The sequence below is a fragment of the Anguilla anguilla genome, chromosome 2, assembly GCF_013347855.1.
Source record: "Anguilla anguilla isolate fAngAng1 chromosome 2, fAngAng1.pri, whole genome shotgun sequence".
Classification (NCBI taxonomy): Eukaryota; Metazoa; Chordata; class Actinopteri; order Anguilliformes; family Anguillidae; genus Anguilla; species Anguilla anguilla.
Genome location: NC_049202.1, coordinates 11,198,435 through 11,216,944, shown reverse-complemented (window position 1 = coordinate 11,216,944; position 18,510 = coordinate 11,198,435). Strand labels below are relative to the sequence as shown.

General features: G+C 37.4%; 2 protein-coding genes across 2 annotated transcripts; both read left to right on the top strand.

Moving 5' to 3' along the window:
• The first annotated feature begins 3,103 nt into the window (after positions 1-3,103).
• Positions 3,104-5,469, top strand: LOC118219937 (interferon-induced protein with tetratricopeptide repeats 1B-like). Its single transcript, XM_035403434.1, has 2 exons — positions 3,104-3,191; positions 3,495-5,469. Exons 1-2 carry the CDS (start codon positions 3,187-3,189, stop codon positions 4,891-4,893), a joined length of 1,404 nt encoding a protein of 467 aa, XP_035259325.1. The 5' UTR covers positions 3,104-3,186; the 3' UTR covers positions 4,894-5,469.
• Positions 5,470-11,753: 6,284 nt separating this feature from the next.
• Positions 11,754-13,254, top strand: LOC118221847 (interferon-induced protein with tetratricopeptide repeats 1B-like). Its single transcript, XM_035407259.1, is given in 2 exon segments — positions 11,754-11,895; positions 11,898-13,254. Coding segments are annotated over 2 exon segments (720 nt in total). The 3' UTR covers positions 12,476-13,254.
• The last annotated feature ends 5,256 nt before the right edge of the window (positions 13,255-18,510 follow it).

Here is an 18,510-nt window from a genome sequence, read left to right as displayed (position 1 = left end):
AGTACTATGTCATGACAGGATACAATCATTGTAGCCTCTCAAATTTAAAAAGTACAGTTTAAATCTTTGCTTAAAAACATTCCTAGAACCTTTCAAATAAGAATGAGGAATTGTGACTGGTAGAAGTAGTAGAAGCAAGGCATGAGCCACTTGAAAACATTTATTTCCTTTGTTAGGAAAGTGGTCCATCTTGTGGCCACAATGGGTAAGCTCTCCATCTCGGAAGAACGTCTCTTCACGCATGATTTTCATTTTCATGAGTCATTGTAACATTTAATTTTTTCCCCAACTAAAACAATGAACATCATATTAGTTTCCGATCAATTTCGTACTAGTTTAAAATTACAATACCATGTCTGCATGAATACAATAGTTATATAAAAATAAATAAATAATTAATAAATTGTTAAAGATTGAATATAGAACAATAAATCGATTTTTTAAAATAGAATATGACGGTAGCATACCAAATAGATAGGCATACACCTGGGCACTCTGTTCCCCGGTTTGGGTTATTTCAGCTCTCCAAATGATTTTGTAAAAATATTTTTATAATTTTTGAGTTTGAATCCCAGCCAGGGCCTTTCTGTGTGGAGTCTGCATTCTCCCCATGTCCACCTGGGCTTCCTCCCACAGTCCAAACACATGCAGGTAGGTTAATTGAAGACTAGTACTGTACATGTGCATGATATGCGATCTGATAGATTGGTGACCTGTCTAAGGTGTATCTTGTGCAATGCACGCTGGGAAAGGCATCAGCACCGCCCTTGACCATCACAGGGAATAAGCGGGTATAGATACTGTGGGTTTTTTTTTTTTCATGTAGAGAATAATTCATTTAAATTTATTTCATTTTTATTAGTTAATTGAATAACAAATACATAGTGCAAAAGAGGCTGTCGTCAAACTGCATCACAACTGCAGGAAAAACTATGTGTGTGTGTGTGTGTGTGTGTCTGTATATATATATATATATATATACAGCTTAAGTTTCTTAAGCGTTTCTGTGTTCGTGTTGTTTGTTTTGCCATAAAAACGAGATTTATGGGTTTATTTAAGTTAGCATAATTTCCTAATTATACACATATACATAACACCAAATTCCAGTAGCATCATTATATTCAGACGTCGTGAAATCAGATAAACATTTTTATATATTTCTTCACAAAAATATCCTTTCCTCAAGCAATTTTCAAAGAAATAGAAACTCTCATTTCCAATAAAGGCGTTGCATTCATTATAAAACTACGTTTCGTTTTAGTTCATTTTACGGGTCCCCGTTGCACTTATTTTAAAACGAAACTTGGAAGCAGCGATTAAGTTTCGGTTTCATGCCATATGGCTACACGCGGACGACGCGTATAAATCCATCGCGCTTAGGAAACCGCGGCATTAATCGCGTTAGTTTGTGCAGAGCTAAAAAGAAGTGCTCTCTTGATTTCGAGGTGAATCCTTAAGATTGCCAAGGGCAACGTGTCGTGTGATTTTGATTTTTGACATACATACTGTAAATATAGAAGATAAATGTTGGGCCCAATAAATACTGAAATATTCAGCATGTAATCAATTCTTACAGAATACTTACAGGTCCCTATTGAATTAACACTGGGAATTTGACTGCGGTATATATACTTGTATTGTCATACCACCAAATGTCAGAAGTGTCATACCAGACAAACATACAGTACTCATGAGAAACATTATCAGTGGTGTAAATATATATTAAGTGAAAAAAATGCCATTAATGACACACAAATTCATGTAAGGCCCTGAGATCTGGCAAATAAGTGATGAAGGCTAGAAGTGCAATGTCATGGTCAGCAGATTCCCTTCCTAGGTGGGTCACTGTCACTGTTTGAGAATGCTGCTCAACCTGAATTGAATGTATTCTTTTCACATGATTGCCTGAAAATCATTTACCAGTCGTCAACAAGAAATGGAAGCGCAAGTGCTCCAACTGTGAAAGGTCCTCTCTTGTGATTCTATGACTGCGTGGCTGTATTTTCCTACTATAGTTTGGGTGCACTAAGAAAGCAAGGTCCATGTCAAGGATTATAGTGCATTCACCCCTTTGCATTAAATACATGTGTGTTTGTTACATATGTTTAATGTTCTAGTAGTAATGTACTCTAAATATCACTTAATTTTTAAAACATACTTTAAATCAAACTTCTGTCATGCTTTGTAAAAGAGTTTCCATCAGGAACATCTCCAACATCACATAGCAACTACAGGAAAAAGATGCTGCAATGAACTATGGGAACATGAGGGACATGTAGATAGCCATATACACTGTCTTTCAAAATAATCTTTAAAGACGGCAACACTGTACTGAAATATAAAATTGACACGCAAAGACGATACACAAATATAAAATTGACACGGGAGTGTGAATGCCAGAATAAAAAGTTTTCATATTGAACAGGAGTGGATTCTTTCCAACAAAATTATCAGGAGCAATTTTTCTCATTTTTAGGAGAACTGTATTTTAAAGCAGGCCATTGCATGTATTGTGCTCTCCTCTCTATGTTTTTGTTAAAAGGAATCAGTAGTAAAATGTTGGTTTGTATAAATTTTGCTTTAAAAACAATGAGGGATCATCTTCACGAGATTTATAGAATTTCTTTCCTGCCGAGTGGGGAGTCTTGATGATAATGCACTTATCAAGATGGTAACGCATTCATTGAGAGGTCACAAGTAGCCTCCCTACAGTTTGGTCAGCATGGCACTGAAATTATCTATCCATTCAGCGACCAGATCTGAAAGTTTGTGCATCTGTGGTGTTGGTTAGTTCTGACAATGGAACAGTGCAGAGAAAAAAAAATTCAATTTTAAAAAAGAATAACTTTTACCTGCATATGCATCGTGTAAATGTGTATTTTCGCATGTGAATGCCCCATCAATGAATGACTTTAATGAAGCCACATAGCATTGTTTTAAAGCATATACGTGTTATCTCTCTTTCAATTTCTTTTCTTGCAAAGTGAAAACAAGTTTTGTGATTCATAAACACAATGTGCATAGTTTTCATAGCAATGCATGGTATGGATGAAAGTATTGTCCTGCCCAAACATATCTGGGAGGAGACCAAAGTGGTTAAATAAAAAGCACTGTGGATTATGGCATTATCATTATCGGCCAGGCTGAAAATCAAACTGTTTGCGAAACCATCGAAAGTCACTTGAAATGGCGTAAGTACAAACTGATTTTCCATATTTTCCATTTTCTTCAGAAATCTATTTCACTGTGAAATATATTCAAAGTATATTCATATTTACAATATGAGAAAGATAAAGATGGAACTGCATTGTCAAGTGACAGAATTTCTCTTTGTTTAAATATTTTCATCAGTATTACTCACACTGCATTCATTGAAATTTATCTTTGTTTAACTATGTTTTAAACGCTGTCAAAAAGCCAATTATTTTCCTTTTTTAATCAATCTTCTTCCCCAAATGCAATTGATAAGACCATAATTTCTTTCTGTATTGCAGTTCAACTGAAAATATGTTGCTTACCAAACTGCGTCAGCTTGAGTGCCACTTCACCTGGGAATTGAATTACACTCACTTAAATGATCTACAGATCAGGCTTAAAAATGAAATTGAATTGGCTTCGGAAAAGGACAAGAACATCGGATGGTTTTACGGTAATCTGGCTTTCACAAAGTACATGCAACGTCTCCTTGAGAAAGCACGGGATGACTTGACAAAGGCTGAAGAGCACATCAGAAAGCAGCATGGTGACAACTGTGAGAAGCAGCTCATCGTCACCTATGGCAATTTTGCATGGGTGTATTATCACAAGGGTGAGCATGAGAAATCCCAGACCTACCTGGACAAGCTGGAGGGGATTAAGAAGAAGTTTCCTACAGAATCCCCTTCTGCTCTCCATCCTGAAACCTATGGGGAGAAAGGCAACGCATTCATGAAATTCTTTCACCAATACAATGAGAAAGCAAAAGAGTGCTTTGAGAAGGCAGTGGAGTTGGAGCCAGAAGAGATAGCATGGAATGAGGGGTATGCTGTTGCTCTGTACCGCACTGAGTCCAATCTCACGAGCTTTGAAGAGTCCCCAGCAAGCAGGCAGTTGAGGCGGGTCTTAGAGCTTGATCCAAACAATGCTCACATTATGGCTCTGCTGGGTCTGAAACACGCTGACTATGAAGAGTATCAGAAAGCAGAGGAGCTGATGGAAAGGGCCATGAAGTTGGATCCCGACAAACCCTACGTGATCCAGTATGTGGCAAAGTTCTATCGGAAAATCGGCAAAGTGGAGGAGTCCATAGCTCTTCTGAAAAGAGCACTGGAAATTACTCCTGATTCAGCCTTATTGCACCATCAACTTGCTCTCAGCTATGGTTGGAAAACTGCAAACAACGAAGAGACTGAAGATCTGTCAGGGCTGAGAATCCAACACCTAGAGCAAGCAATCTCCCTGAAACCATCCTTCGTTTTGGCAATGGTGGAATTAGGACGCGTCTATGCGGAAATAAGAGACAACAGGAAAGCAGAGGAGATGTTTAAAAAAGCAATTGAAGCTGCTAATGATTCAAACGAGTACCATCAGATAGCCTATTTAAAGTATGCAAATTTCCTGCTCTACCAGGAAAGATCAGTGCCTATGGCTGTGGTGTACTACAAGAAAGGACTCCAATTACAGAAAGATACAACCCAATGGAATGTGTGTGCAAGAAGACTTGAAAAGATAGCAAATGATAAAATCTCCAGAAACCCCATTGATGGCGAAGCCTTTGGGATTCTGGGTTACGTTAATCAAATGAGAGGTGACACACACCAGGCCATTGAGTGCTATGAGAAGGCTATTCTGTATGACCCTGCCAATGAGGAGTACCAAACTGCTCTGTTTGATCTCTGCCTGTCTCTGCAATGATATCCACTATTATTGCTTTAATTTAATTTTAAATTAACTGTGAAATGACGGCCTGAGGCTCTTTTAGAGTTTGGAGCTGGAGCTTGCTTTTCCACTTGTATTATTACTAAAATAAAGAACTGGTCTTGTGGCCTAAAGGTCACAGTTTTGATTCCCAGGAACGACGCTGCTGTTGTACCCTTGAGCAAGGTACTTTACCTGCAATGCTTCAGTATATATCCAACTGTATAAATGGATGCAATGTCAGTGCTAAATTAAATGTTGTGTAAGTCACTCTGGATAAGAATGTCTGCTAAATTCCTGTATGTAATCATTATTGTTCTTATAATTATTATGTACTGTATGTCATGCTAAACATGTTGGGCTTTTAAAAAAATGTTAAAATACTTTTATTGTAATTATTCTTCAAAAGAAAGCACTTGGTATTGTATATGATATGAAACAAAAATGATGAGACTAATTTGAAATATGGATTTTTAAATGGGCTTATTGGCTGCTAGTGGTAATCATTTGTTTGCTGTTGCTTTCTATTGCATTTGCTATTTTGGTAATTAATAAAAACTTATATTAATGAAATTTTCACTCTTGATGTATTTCTTTACATGTTGCACTAGGCAAACATTTATACATTTAAAAAATATTAACAAATATCAACAACTTTCACGTTGTGAAAAAGTATTTTTCCTCTTCCTGGTTTCCTCTATTTTTGCATATTTTTCACACTGAATGTTTTGAGATCTCGCATCTCGAGTAAACACAAAACACATTTAAAAACAAATTATTTCATTTTTTTTATGAAAAAGTAATAGTAAATCTAACACCCATAGCACCCATGTGAAAAAGTAATTTCCCCCTTAAACTTTATAACTGGTTTCACCACCTTTAGCAGCAATAACTGCAACCAAACACTTCCTATAACTTGATTTCAGTCTTTCATGTTGCTGTGGAGAAATTTTTAGCCAACACTTTGTTGCTGAACTAAAGCTAACTGCTTTAACTTAGACTAATTGGTTGGTTTTGGGGCATGAATTGCTTGCATCTCTGTCGGGTTCGAATCAGGACTTTGACTAGGCCACTCCAAAAATATGTAAAAAGGATAAGGTGTAAGGTGATATATATATATATATATATATATATATATATACAGTATGTAAAAAGAAAAATAAACCCAGCACACGACATCATTTAAGCATCTATGGTGTTGTCTTATTGGTCAAAGTACAGAACACTGACCTGTGATTGGTGGACAGAAGAAGTAAGGTGTGGCATGGAGGAAACAGATGACTCGCAGTACAGGTACGAGATTCTGACAGGTATCAGGGCCACGTAGGCCCCATCAAAGCAGCCGTAGAGCACGGAGAAAGGCAGGAGCAGGGGGAAACTCCGCAGCAGCGGGATGAAGAGGCAGCACAGCCCCTCCATGCCCACCGCCACAATGTAGCACACGTTTCGGTACTTCTTTAACCCTTGTGTGGTGTTCGGTCTGTGGGACCCGTTTTCAATGTATACAATGAATTATTTTTTCAACCTGAGACTCATTGGCCTTGGCTCATTTTCTGCGAAGAACATGTAAAAGAAGACATTTTTATGGAGTGCACACTGTGCACCCCCCTACACATTTATATTGCACATGTGGTGTTCGGGTCATGTAAGTGTGGAACTTGTTGGTGAAAACAAGTCAACATGGTAAAAATGAAATAAAAAGGTTTGCTGTGTATCTTCACTCCGTCTTCCTCCTACCTGTGCGTTCGATATGTGTGTGTATATATATGGTTTGTCCTTTAGATTTGCAACATGTTTCAAAAAAAAAATAAAAACACAAAGTAAATGTACAAAACACAGGTACCACAGAACATCCAAAAGTCCAAAAGCACATGGAAAACCAAACATGGGCAGGAACATGCGCAGAAGCACACGCGACCAGACACAACCAAGGATCCAGCACCTGAGTCCGGGAGAAGGGAACTTAAACAGACAAGACACTGACGAGACACAGCAGGGCACAATACACAATCAGGCCACAGAGAGGGAAGGGAAAACGAGACAACCAAGAACCAATAATTGAACAATTGAAAACAATAATACAATTAAACATGGTACAAGCAGGGCACAAAACAGAAGTGCTGCCATCTGGCGGCCCAACAAGGGAAACACAGACAGGAACACAGAACCATGACCTGAAACTACACACACACAGACAAGGTTGTAACATTGTTACATTTCAAGCACCAAGAACCTGTCTACGACTGATTTTCCTGCAATCCTTACCCTCTGTAATGTGTGAAACTACACAATGTCTTGCGGGAACAATGTTATTTCAAAACATTCTAAACATTCAATATTTTCTCACACTCTACCCCAACTGTAAATTGGGGGAGAGACACAACAAATAAATTGCTTTGCGTGTGTGGCTCCCTACCACAATAATTTTCCAAACATGAGGATCATGTCTCTGTCAATTTGGAGTCTGACAGTGAGTTTGAAAAAGAGGATGAGATTGACCATCAGCCTGCCAAAAGACCAGCCTGTCAGCAGCCAGCCCCAAGACCAGCCCAAAGAGAGAGACTGAATTTACCGTAACAGTGGTGTAAAAGTGAAAAGTTATCAATTTTACACATGCACAACTTTCTGACAGGAATGTGCATATTGGCTCTGACACAGTAACACTCAGCTTCACAGAGCCCTGAATACAATTACAGAGCACTTAGTCTGCTCATCTTTATTGTTGTACAAGCATGTGCATGTCCCTTGGGACCGTTTCCACAATAATTTCCAGGTAAATGTGTTAAAATAAAGCATGTTTCATTTTCCACATTTCAATGATTATTGTGAACAATGAGAAAAACATCTTAGGGATTCAGTAAATTTAAGAGTAGTAATAGGATTACAGTCAACACTGTATACTTGTGAATTGTTAATATTACCAATGGACACAATTGCATTAGTGTCCAGAATATTTGTGCAGAAATCTTTTTAAGATCCCTTCTCCATTAATTCCCTCTGGCCCTGGAATGTTTGCTTGGTGATGGCATTTCATGTACTGAGACTCTTTACTGTGACTTTACTGGCAGAACAGGTTAGTATGGAGGGTAGCCTACAGCCTCCCCCCCTATCTCTGGGGGTTTCTGTTTATTGGCAGAAAGTTGCTTTTTTACTTTTGCTATTTAAGTCAATGGTAAGAGAGAGTTTTAAAGAAGCTAGAAATTATTTGTTTTTTCTTTTATTATTTTGTAAGCTTACAAATTAGTTATAGTACTATGTCATGACAGGATACAATCATTGTAGCCTCTCAAATTTAAAAAGTACAGTTTAAATCTTTGCTTAAAAACATTCCTAGAACCTTTCAAATAAGAATGAGGAATTGTGACTGGTAGAAGTAGTAGAAGCAAGGCATGAGTCACTTGAAAACATTTATTTCCTTTGTTAGGAAAGTGGTCCGTCTTGTGGCCACAATGGGTAAGCTCTCCATCTCGGAAGAACGTCTCTTCACGCATGATTTTCATTTTCATGAGTCATTGTAACATTTAATTTTTTCCCCAACTAAAACAATGAACATCATATTAGTTTCCGATCAATTTTGTACTAGTTTAAAATTACAATACCATGTCTGCATGAATTCAATAGTTATATAAAAATAAATAAATAATTAATTAATTGTTAAAGATTGAATATAGAACAATAAATCGATTTTTTTAAATAGAATATGACGGTAGCATACCAAATAGATAGGCCTACACCTGGGCACTCTGTTCCCCGGTTTGGGTTATTTCAGCTCTCCAAATGATTTTGTAAAAATATTTTTATAATTTTTGAGTTTGAATCCCAGCCAGGGCCTTTCTGTGTGGAGTCAGCATTCTCCCCATGTCCACCTGGGCTTCCTCCCACAGTCCAAACACATGCAGGTAGGTTAATTGAAGACTAGTACTGTACATGTGCATGATATGCGATCTGATAGATTGGTGACCTGTCTAAGGTGTATCTTGTGCAATGCACGCTGGGAAAGGCATCAGCACTGCCCTCGACCATCACAGGGAATAAGCGGGTATAGATACTGTGGGTTTTTTTTTTTTCATGTAGAGAATAATTCATTTAAATTTATTTCATTTTTATTAGTTAATTGAATAACAAATACATAGTGCAAAAGAGGCTGTCGTCAAACTGCATCACAACTGCAGGAAAAACTATGTGTGTGTGTGTGTGTGTGTGTCTGTATATATATATATATATATATATTCAGCTTAAGTTTCTTAAGCGTTTCTGTGTTCGTGTTGTTTGTTTTGCCATAAAAACGAGATTTATGGGTTTATTTAAGTTAGCATAATTTCCTAATTATACACATATACATAACACCAAATCCCAGTAGCATCATTATATTCAGACGTCGTGAAATCAGATAAACATTTTTATATATTTCTTCACAAAAATATCCTTTCCTCAAGCAATTTTCAAAGAAATAGAAACTCTCATTTCCAATAAAGGCGTTGCATTCATTATAAAACTACGTTTCGTTTTAGTTCATTTTACGGGTCCCCGTTGTACTTATATTAAAACGAAACTTGGAAGCAGCGATTAAGTTTCGGTTTCATACCATATCTCTACACGCGGACGACGCGTATAAATCCATCGCGCTTAGGAAACCGCGGCATTAATCGCGTTAGTTTGTGCAGAGCTAAAAGAAGTGCTCTCTTGATTTCGAGGAGAATCCTTAAGATTGCCAAGGGCAACGTGTCGTGTGATTTTGATTTTTGACATACATACTGTAAATATAGAAGATAAATGTTGGGCCCAATAAATACTGAAATATTCAGCATGTAATCAATTCTTACAGAGTACTTATGGTCCCTATTGAATTAACACTGGGAATTTGACTGCGGTATATATACTTGTATTGTCATACCACCAAATGTCAGAAGTGTCATACCAGACAAACATACAGTGCACATGAGAAACAGTATCAGTGGTGTAAATATATATTAAGTGAAAAAAAAAATGCCATTAATGACACAAAAATTCAAACACATGTAAGGCCCTGAGATCTGTCAAATAAGTGATGAAGGCTAGACGTGCAATGTCATGGTCAGCAGATTCCCTTCCTAGGTGGGTCACTGTCACTGTTTGAGAATGCTGCTCAAACTGAATTGAATGTATTCTTGCCTGCAAACCATTTACCAGTCATCAACAAGAAATGGAAGCACAAGTATTTTCCTACTATAGTTTGGGTGCACTAAGAAAGCAAGGTCCATGTCAAGGATTATAGTGCATTCACCCCTTTGCATTAAATACATGTGTGTTTGTTACATATGTTTAATGTTCTAGTAGTAATGTACTCTAAATATCACTTAATTTTTAAAACATACTTTAAATCAAACTTCTGTCATGCTTTGTAAAAGAGTTTCCATCAGGAACATCTCCAACATCACATAGCAACTACAGGAAAAAGATGCTGCAGTGAACTATGGGAACATGAGGGACATGTAGATAGCCATATACACTGTCTTTCAAAATAATCTTTAAAGACGGCAACACTGTACTGAAATATAAAATTGACACGCAAAGACGATACACAAATATAAAATTGACACGGGAGTGTGAATGCCAGAATAAAAAGTTTTCATATTGAACAGGAGTGGATTCTTTCCAACAAAATTATCAGGAGCAATTTTTCTCATTTTTAGGAGAACTGTATTTTAAAGCAGGCCATTGCATGTATTGTGCTCTCCTCTCTATGTTTTTGTTAAAAGGAATCAGTAGTAAAATGTTGGTTTGTATAAATTTTGCTTTAAAAACAATGAGGGATCATCTTCACGAGATTTATAGAATTTCTTTCCTGCCGAGTGGGGAGTCTTGATGATAATGCACTTATCAAGATGGTAACGCATTCATTGAGAGGTCACAAGTAGCCTCCCTACAGTTTGGTCAGCATGGCACTGAAATTATCTATCCATTCAGCGACCAAATCTGAAAGTTTGTGCATCTGTGGTGTTGGTTAGTTCTGACAATGGAACAGCGGAGGGAAAAAAATCAATTTTAAAAAAGAAAAACTTTTACCTGCATATGCATCGTGTAAATGTGTATTTTCACATGTGAATGCCACATCAATTAATGACTTTAATGAAGCCACATAGCATTGTTTTAAAGCATACACGTGTTATCTCCTTTTCAATTTCTTTTCTTGCAAAGTGAAAACAAGTTTTGTGATTCATAAACACAATGTGCATAGTTTTCATAACAATGCATGGTATGGATGAAAGTATTGTCCTGCCCAAACATATCTGGGAGGAGACCAAAGTGGTTAAATAAAAAGCACTGTGGATTATGGCATTATCATTATCAGGCTGAAAATCAAACTGTTTGCGAAACCATCGAAAGTCACTTGAAATGGCGTAAGTACAAACTGATTTTCCATATTTTCCATTTTCTTCAGAAATCTATTTCACTGTGAAATATATTCAAAGCATATTCATATTTACAACATGAGAAAGATAAAAATAGAACTCTATTGTCAGGTGACAGAATTTCTTATCGATTAAATACTTTCATGAGCATTAATTACTCTGCATTCCTTGAAATGTATCTTTGTCAAACTATGTTTTAAAAACTGTCAATAAAAAATTTTCCCTTTTAAATCAATCTTCTTCCCCTAATGCAATTGATTAGATCATTATGTCTTTCTGTATTGCAGTTCAACTGAAAATATGTTGCTTACCAAACTGCGTCAGCTTGAGTGTCACTTCACCTGGGGATTGAATTCCCCTCACTTAAATGATCTACAGATCAGGCTTAAAAATGAAATTAAATTGGAATCTAAAAATGAGAAGAACATTGGATGGGCATACAATACTCTGGCTTTCACAAAGTACATGCAATTTCTCCTTGAGGAAGCACGAGTAGACTTGGCAAAGGCTGAAAAGCAGATCAGAAAGCAGCATGGTGACAATTGTGAGAAGCATCTCATTGTCACCTATGGCAATTTTGCATGGGTGTATTATCACAAGGGTGAGCATGAAAATCCCAGACCTACCTGGACAAGCTGGAGGGGATTAAGAAGAAGTTTCCTACAAAATCCCCTTCTGCTCTCCATCCTGAAACCTATGGGGAGAAAGGCAACGCATTCATGAAATTCTTTCACCAATACAATGAGAAAGCAAAAGAGTGCTTTGAGAAGGCAGTGGAGTTGGAGCCAGAAGAGATAGAATGGAATAAGAGCTATGCTGTTGCTCTGTACCGCAATGAGTCCAATCTCACAAGCTTTGAAGAGTCCCCAGCAAGCAGGCAGTTGAGGCGGGTTTTAGAGCTTGATCCAAACAATGCTCACATGATGGTTCTGCTGGGTCAGACACACAATGACTATAAAGAGTATCAGAAAGCAGAGGAGCTGATGGAAAGGGCCATGAAGTTGGATCCCGACAAACCCTACGTGATCCAGCATGTGGCAAAGTTCTATCGGAAAATCGGCAAAGTGGAGGAGTCCATAGCTCTTCTGAAAAGAGCACTGGAAATTACTCCTGATTCATCCTTTTTGCACTATCAACTTGCTCTCAGCTATCGTGGGAAAAACTGCAAACAACAGAGAAGAGACTGAAGATCTGTCAGGCTGAGAATCCAACACCTAGAGCAAGCAATCTCCCTGAAACCATCCTTTGTTTGGGCAAGGGTGGAATTAGGATGCGTCTATGCGGAAATAAGAGACAACAGGAAAGCAGAGGAGATGTTTAAAAAAGCAATTGAAGCTGCTAATGATTCAAACGAGTACCATCAGATAGCCTATTTAAAGTATGCAAATTTCCTGCTCTACAAGGAAAGATCAGTGCCTATGGCTGTGGTGTACTACAAGAAAGGACTCCAATTAGAGAATGATACATTCGACTGGAATGTGTGTGCAAGAACACTTGAAAAGATAGCAAATGATAAAATCTCCAGAAACCCCATTGATGGCGAAGCCTTTGGGATTCTGGGTTACGTTAATCAAATGAGAGGTGACACACGCCAGGCCATTGAGTGCTATGAGATGGCTATTCTGTATGACCCTGGCAATGAGGAGTACCTCACTGCTCTGTGTGATCTCCGCCGGTCTCTGCAATGATATCCACTATTATTGCTTTAATTTAATTTTAAATAAACTTTTAAATTACAGCCTGAGGCTCTTTTAGGAGTTTGGAGCTGGAGCTTGCTTTTCCACTTGTATTATTACTAAATAAAGAGCTGGTCTTGTGACCTAAAGGTCACGGTTTTGATTCCCAGAAACAACGCTGCTGTTGTACCCTTGAGCAAGGTACTTTACCTGCATTGCTTCAGTATATATCCAACTGTATAAATTGATGCAATGTCAGTGCTAAATAAAATGTTGTGTAAGTCACTCTGGATAAGAATGTCTGCTAAATTCCTGTATGTAATCATTATTGTTGTTATAATTATTATTATGTACTGTATGTCATGCAAAACATGTTGGGCTTTAAAAAAAAATAGTTAAATACTTTTATTGTAATTATTCTTCGAAAGAAAGCACTTATTGTATATGATATGAGACAAAATGATGAGACTAATTTGAAATATGGATTTTTAAATTTACTTATTGGCTGCTAGTGGTAATCATTTGTTTGCTGTTGCTTTCTATTGCATTTGCTATTTTGGTAATTAATAAAGACTTATATTAATGAAATTTTCACTCTTGATGTATTTCTTTACATGTTGCACTAGGTAAACATTTTTACGTTTAAAAAATATTAACAAATATCAACAACTTTCACGTTGTGAAAAAGTATTTTTCCTCTTCCTGGTTTCCTCTATTTTTGCATATTTTTCACACTGAATGGTTTGAGATCTCGCATCTCGAGTAAACACAAAACACATTTTTAAAAAAGATTATTTCATTTATTTTATGAAAAAGTATCTAACCCCCATAGCACCCATGTGAAAAAGTAATTTCCCCCCTAAACTTAATAACTGGTTTCACCACCTTTAGCAGCAATAACCGCAACCAAACATTTCCTATAATTTGATTTCAGTCTTTCATGTTGCTGTGGAGAAATTTTTAGCCGACACTTTGTTGCTGAACTGCTTTAACTTAGACAAATTGGATGGTTTTGGTGCATGAATTGCTTGCATCTCTTTTCGGGTTCAAGTCAGGACTTGACTAGGCCCCTCCCAAAATATGTAAAAAGGATAAGGTGTAAGGTGATATGATATATACAGTATGTTAAAAAAGAAAAATAAACCCAGCACACAACATCGTTTAAGCATCTATGGTGTTGTCTTATTGGTCAAAGTACAGCACACTGACGTGTGATTGGTGGACAGAAGAGGTAAGGTATGGCATAGAGGAAACAGATGACTCGCAGTACAGGTACGAGATTCTGACAGGTATCAGGGCCACGTAGGCCCCATCAAAGTAGCCGTAGAGCACGGAGAAAGGCAGGAGCAGGGGGAAACTCCGCAGCAGCGGGATGAAGAGGCAGCACAGCCCCTCCATGCCCACCGCCACCATGTAGCACACGCTTCGGTACTTCTTTAACCCTTGAGTGGTGTTCGGTCTGTGGGACCCGTTTTCAATGTATACAATGAATTATTTTTTCAACCTGAGACTCATTGGCCTTGGCTCATTTTCTGCAAAGAACATGTAAAAGAAGACATTGTTATGGAGTGCACACTGTGCACCCCCTACACATTTATATTGCACATGTGGTGTTCGGGTCATGTAAGTGTGGAACTTGTTGGTGAAAACAAGTCAACGTGGTAAAAATGAAATAAAAAGGTTTGCTGTGTATCTTCACTCCGTCTTCCTCCTACCTGTGCGTTCGATATGTGTGTGTATATATATGGTTTGTCCTTTAGATTTGCAACATGTTTCAAAAAAAAAAAATAAAAACACAAAGTAAATGTACAAAACACAGGTACCACAGAACATCCAAAAGTCCAAAAGCACGTGGAAACCAAACATGGGCAGGAACATGCGCAGAAGCACACGCGACAAGACACAACCAGACACAACCAAGGATCCAGCACCTGAGTCCTGGAGAAGGGAACTTAAATAGACAAGACACTGACGAGACACAGCAGGGCACAATACACAATCAGGCCACAGAGAGGGAAGGGAAAACGAGACAACCAAGAACCAATAATTGAACAATTGAAAACAATAATACAATTAAACATGGTACAAGCAGGCACAAAACAGAAGTGCTCCCATCTGGCGGCCCAACAAGGGAAACACAGACAGGAACACAGAAACCATGACCTGAAACTACACACACACAGACAAGGTTGTAACATTGTTACATTTCAAGCACCAAGAACCTGTCTACGACTGATTTTCCTGCAATCCTTACCCTCTGTAATGTGTGAAACTACACAATGTCTTGCGGGAACAATGTTATTTCAAAACATTCTAAACATTCAATATTTTCTCACACTCTACCCCAACTGTAAATTGGGGGAGGGACACAACAAATAAATTGCTTTGCGTGTGTGGCTCCCTACCACAATAATTTTCCAAACATGAGGGATCATGTCTCTGTCAATTTGGAGTCTGACAGAGGAGGAGTACCTAACTGCTCTGTGTGATCTCCGCCTGTCTCTGCAATGATATCCACTATTATTGCTTTAATTTAATTTAAATAAACTTTTAAATTACAGCCTGAGGCTCTTTTAGAGTTTGGAGCTGGAGCTTGCTTTTCCACTTGTATTATTACTAAAATAAAGAGCTGGTCTTGTGACCTAAAGGTCACGGTTTTGATTCCAGAAACAACGCTGCTGTTGTACCCTTGAGCAAGGTACTTTACCTGCATTGCTTCAGTATATATCCAACTGTATAAATGGATGCAATGTCAGTGCTAAATAAAATGTTGTGTAAGTCACTCTGGATAAGAATGTCTGCTAAATTCCTGTATGTAATCATTATTGTTGTTATAATTATTATTATGTACTGTATGTCATGCAAAACATGTTGGGCTTTTAAAAAAATGTTAAATACTTTTATTGTAATTATTCTTCGAAAGAAAGCACTTATTGTATATGATATGAGACAAAAAATAATGAGACTAATTTGAAATATGGATTTTTAAATTGGCTTATTGGCTGCTAGTGGTAATCATTTGTTTGCTGTTGCTTTCTATTGCATTTGCTATTTTGGTAATTAATAAAAACTTATATTAATGAAATTTTCACTCTTGATGTATTTCTTTACATGTTGCACTAGGTAAACATTTTTACGTTTAAAAAATATTAACAAATATCAACAACGTTCACGTTGTGAAAAAGTATTTTTCCTCTTCCTGGTCTCCTCTATTTTTGCATATTTTTCACACTGAATGGTTTGAGATCTCGCATCTCGAGTAAACACAAAACACATTTTTAAAAAATATTATTTCATTTATTTTATGAAAAGTTATCTAACACCCATAGCACCCATGTGAAAAAGTAATTTCCCCCTTAAACTTAATAACTGGTTTCACCACCTTTAGCAGCAATAACCGCAACCAAACACTTCCTATAATTTGATTTCAGTCTTTCATGTTGCTGTGGAGAAATTTTAGCAGACTCTTCTTTTCTGAACTGCTTTAACTTAAACATATTGTTAGGTTTTGGGCATGAATTGCTTGTATCTCTATCGGGTTCAAGTCAGGACTTTGACTTGGCCACTCCCAAAATATATAAAAAAGATAAGGTGTAAGGTGATATGATATATACAGTATGTAAAAAAGAAAAAAAAAAACCCAGCACACGACATCATTTAAGCATCTATGGTTGTTGTCTTATTGGTCAAAGTACAGAACACTGACCTGTGATTGGTGGACAGAAGAGGTAAGGTATGGCATAGAGGAAACAGATGACTCGCAGTACAGGTACGAGATTCTGACAGGTATCAGGGCCACGTAGGCCCCATCAAAGTAGCCGTAGAGCATGGAGAAAGGCAGGAGCAGGGGGAAACTCCGCAGCAGCGGGATGAAGAGGCAGCACAGCCCCTCCATGCCCACCGCCACCATGTAGCACACGTTTCGGTGTTACACCTGGATGAGAGAGAGACTGAATTTACCATAACAGTGGTGTAAGGTGCAAAGTTATCAATTTTACACATGCACAACTTTCTGACAGGAATGTACATATTGCTCTGACACAGTAACACTCAGCTTCACAGAGCCCTGAATACAATTACAGAGCACTTAGTCTGCTCATCTTTATTGTTGTACAAGCATGTGCATGTCCCTTGGGACCGTTTCCACAATAATTTCCAGGTAAATGTGTTAAAATAAAGTATGTTTCATTTTCCACATTTCAATGATTATTGTGAACAATGAGAAAAATTTTAGGGATTCACTAAATTTAAGAGTAGTAATAGGATTACAGTCAACACTGTATACTTGTGAATTGTTAATATTACCAATGGACACAAATGCACTAGTGTCCAGAATATTTGTGCAGAAATCTTTTTAAGATCCCTTCTCCATTAATTCCCTCTGGCCCTGGAATGTTGCTTGGTGATGGCATTTCATGTACTGATACTCTTTACTGTGACTTTACTGGCTGAACAGGTTAGTATGGAGGGTAGCCTACAACCTCCCCCCTATCTCCGGGGGTCTCTGTTTATTGGCAGAAAGTTGCTTTTTTACTTTTGCTATTTAAGTCAATAGTAAGAAAGAGTTTTAAAGAAGCTAGAAATTATTTGTTTTTTCTTTATTATTTTGTAAGCTTACAAGTTAGTTATAGTACTATGTCATGACAGGATACAATCACTGTAGCCTCTAAAATTTAAAAGTACAGTTTAAATCTTTGCTTAAAAACATTCTTGCTTAAGAACCTTTCAAATAAATGAGGAATTGTGACTGTAGAAGTAGTCAAGGCACGAGTCACTTGAAAACATTTTTTTCCTTGTCAGGAGTGTGGTCATCTTGTGGCCACAATGGGTAAGCTCTCCATCTCGGAAGAACGTCTCTTCACGCATGATTTTCATTTTCATGAGTCATTGTAACATTTAATTTTTTCCCCAACTAAACAATGAACATCATATTAGTTTCCGGTCAATTCGTACTAGTTTAAAATTACAATACCATGTCTGCATGAATACAATAGTTATATAAAAATAAATAAATAATTAATTAATTGTTAAAGATTGAATATAGAACACTAAATCGATTTAAAAAAAAAAAAATAGAATATGACGGTAGCATACCAAATAGATAGCCTACACCTGGGCACTCTGTTCCCCGGTTTGGGTATTTCAGCTCTCCAAATGATTTTGTAAAAATATTTTTATAATTTTTGAGTTTGAATCCCAGCCAGGGCCTTTCTGTGTGGAGTCTGCATTCTCCCCATGTCCACCTGGCTTCCTCCCATCAGTCCAAAACACATGCAGGTAGGTTAATTGGAGACTAGTACTGTACATGTGCATGATGTGATCTGATAGGTGACCAGTCTAAGGTGTATCTTGTGCAATGCACGCTGGAAAGGCATCAGCACCGCCCTCGACCATCACAGGGAATAAGCGGGTATAGATACTGTGGGTTTTTTTTTTTTAACTTCATGTAGGAAATAATTCATTTAATTTATTTCATTTTTATTAGTTCATTGAATAACAAATACATAGTGCAAAGAGGCTGTCGTCAAACTGCATCACAAATGCAG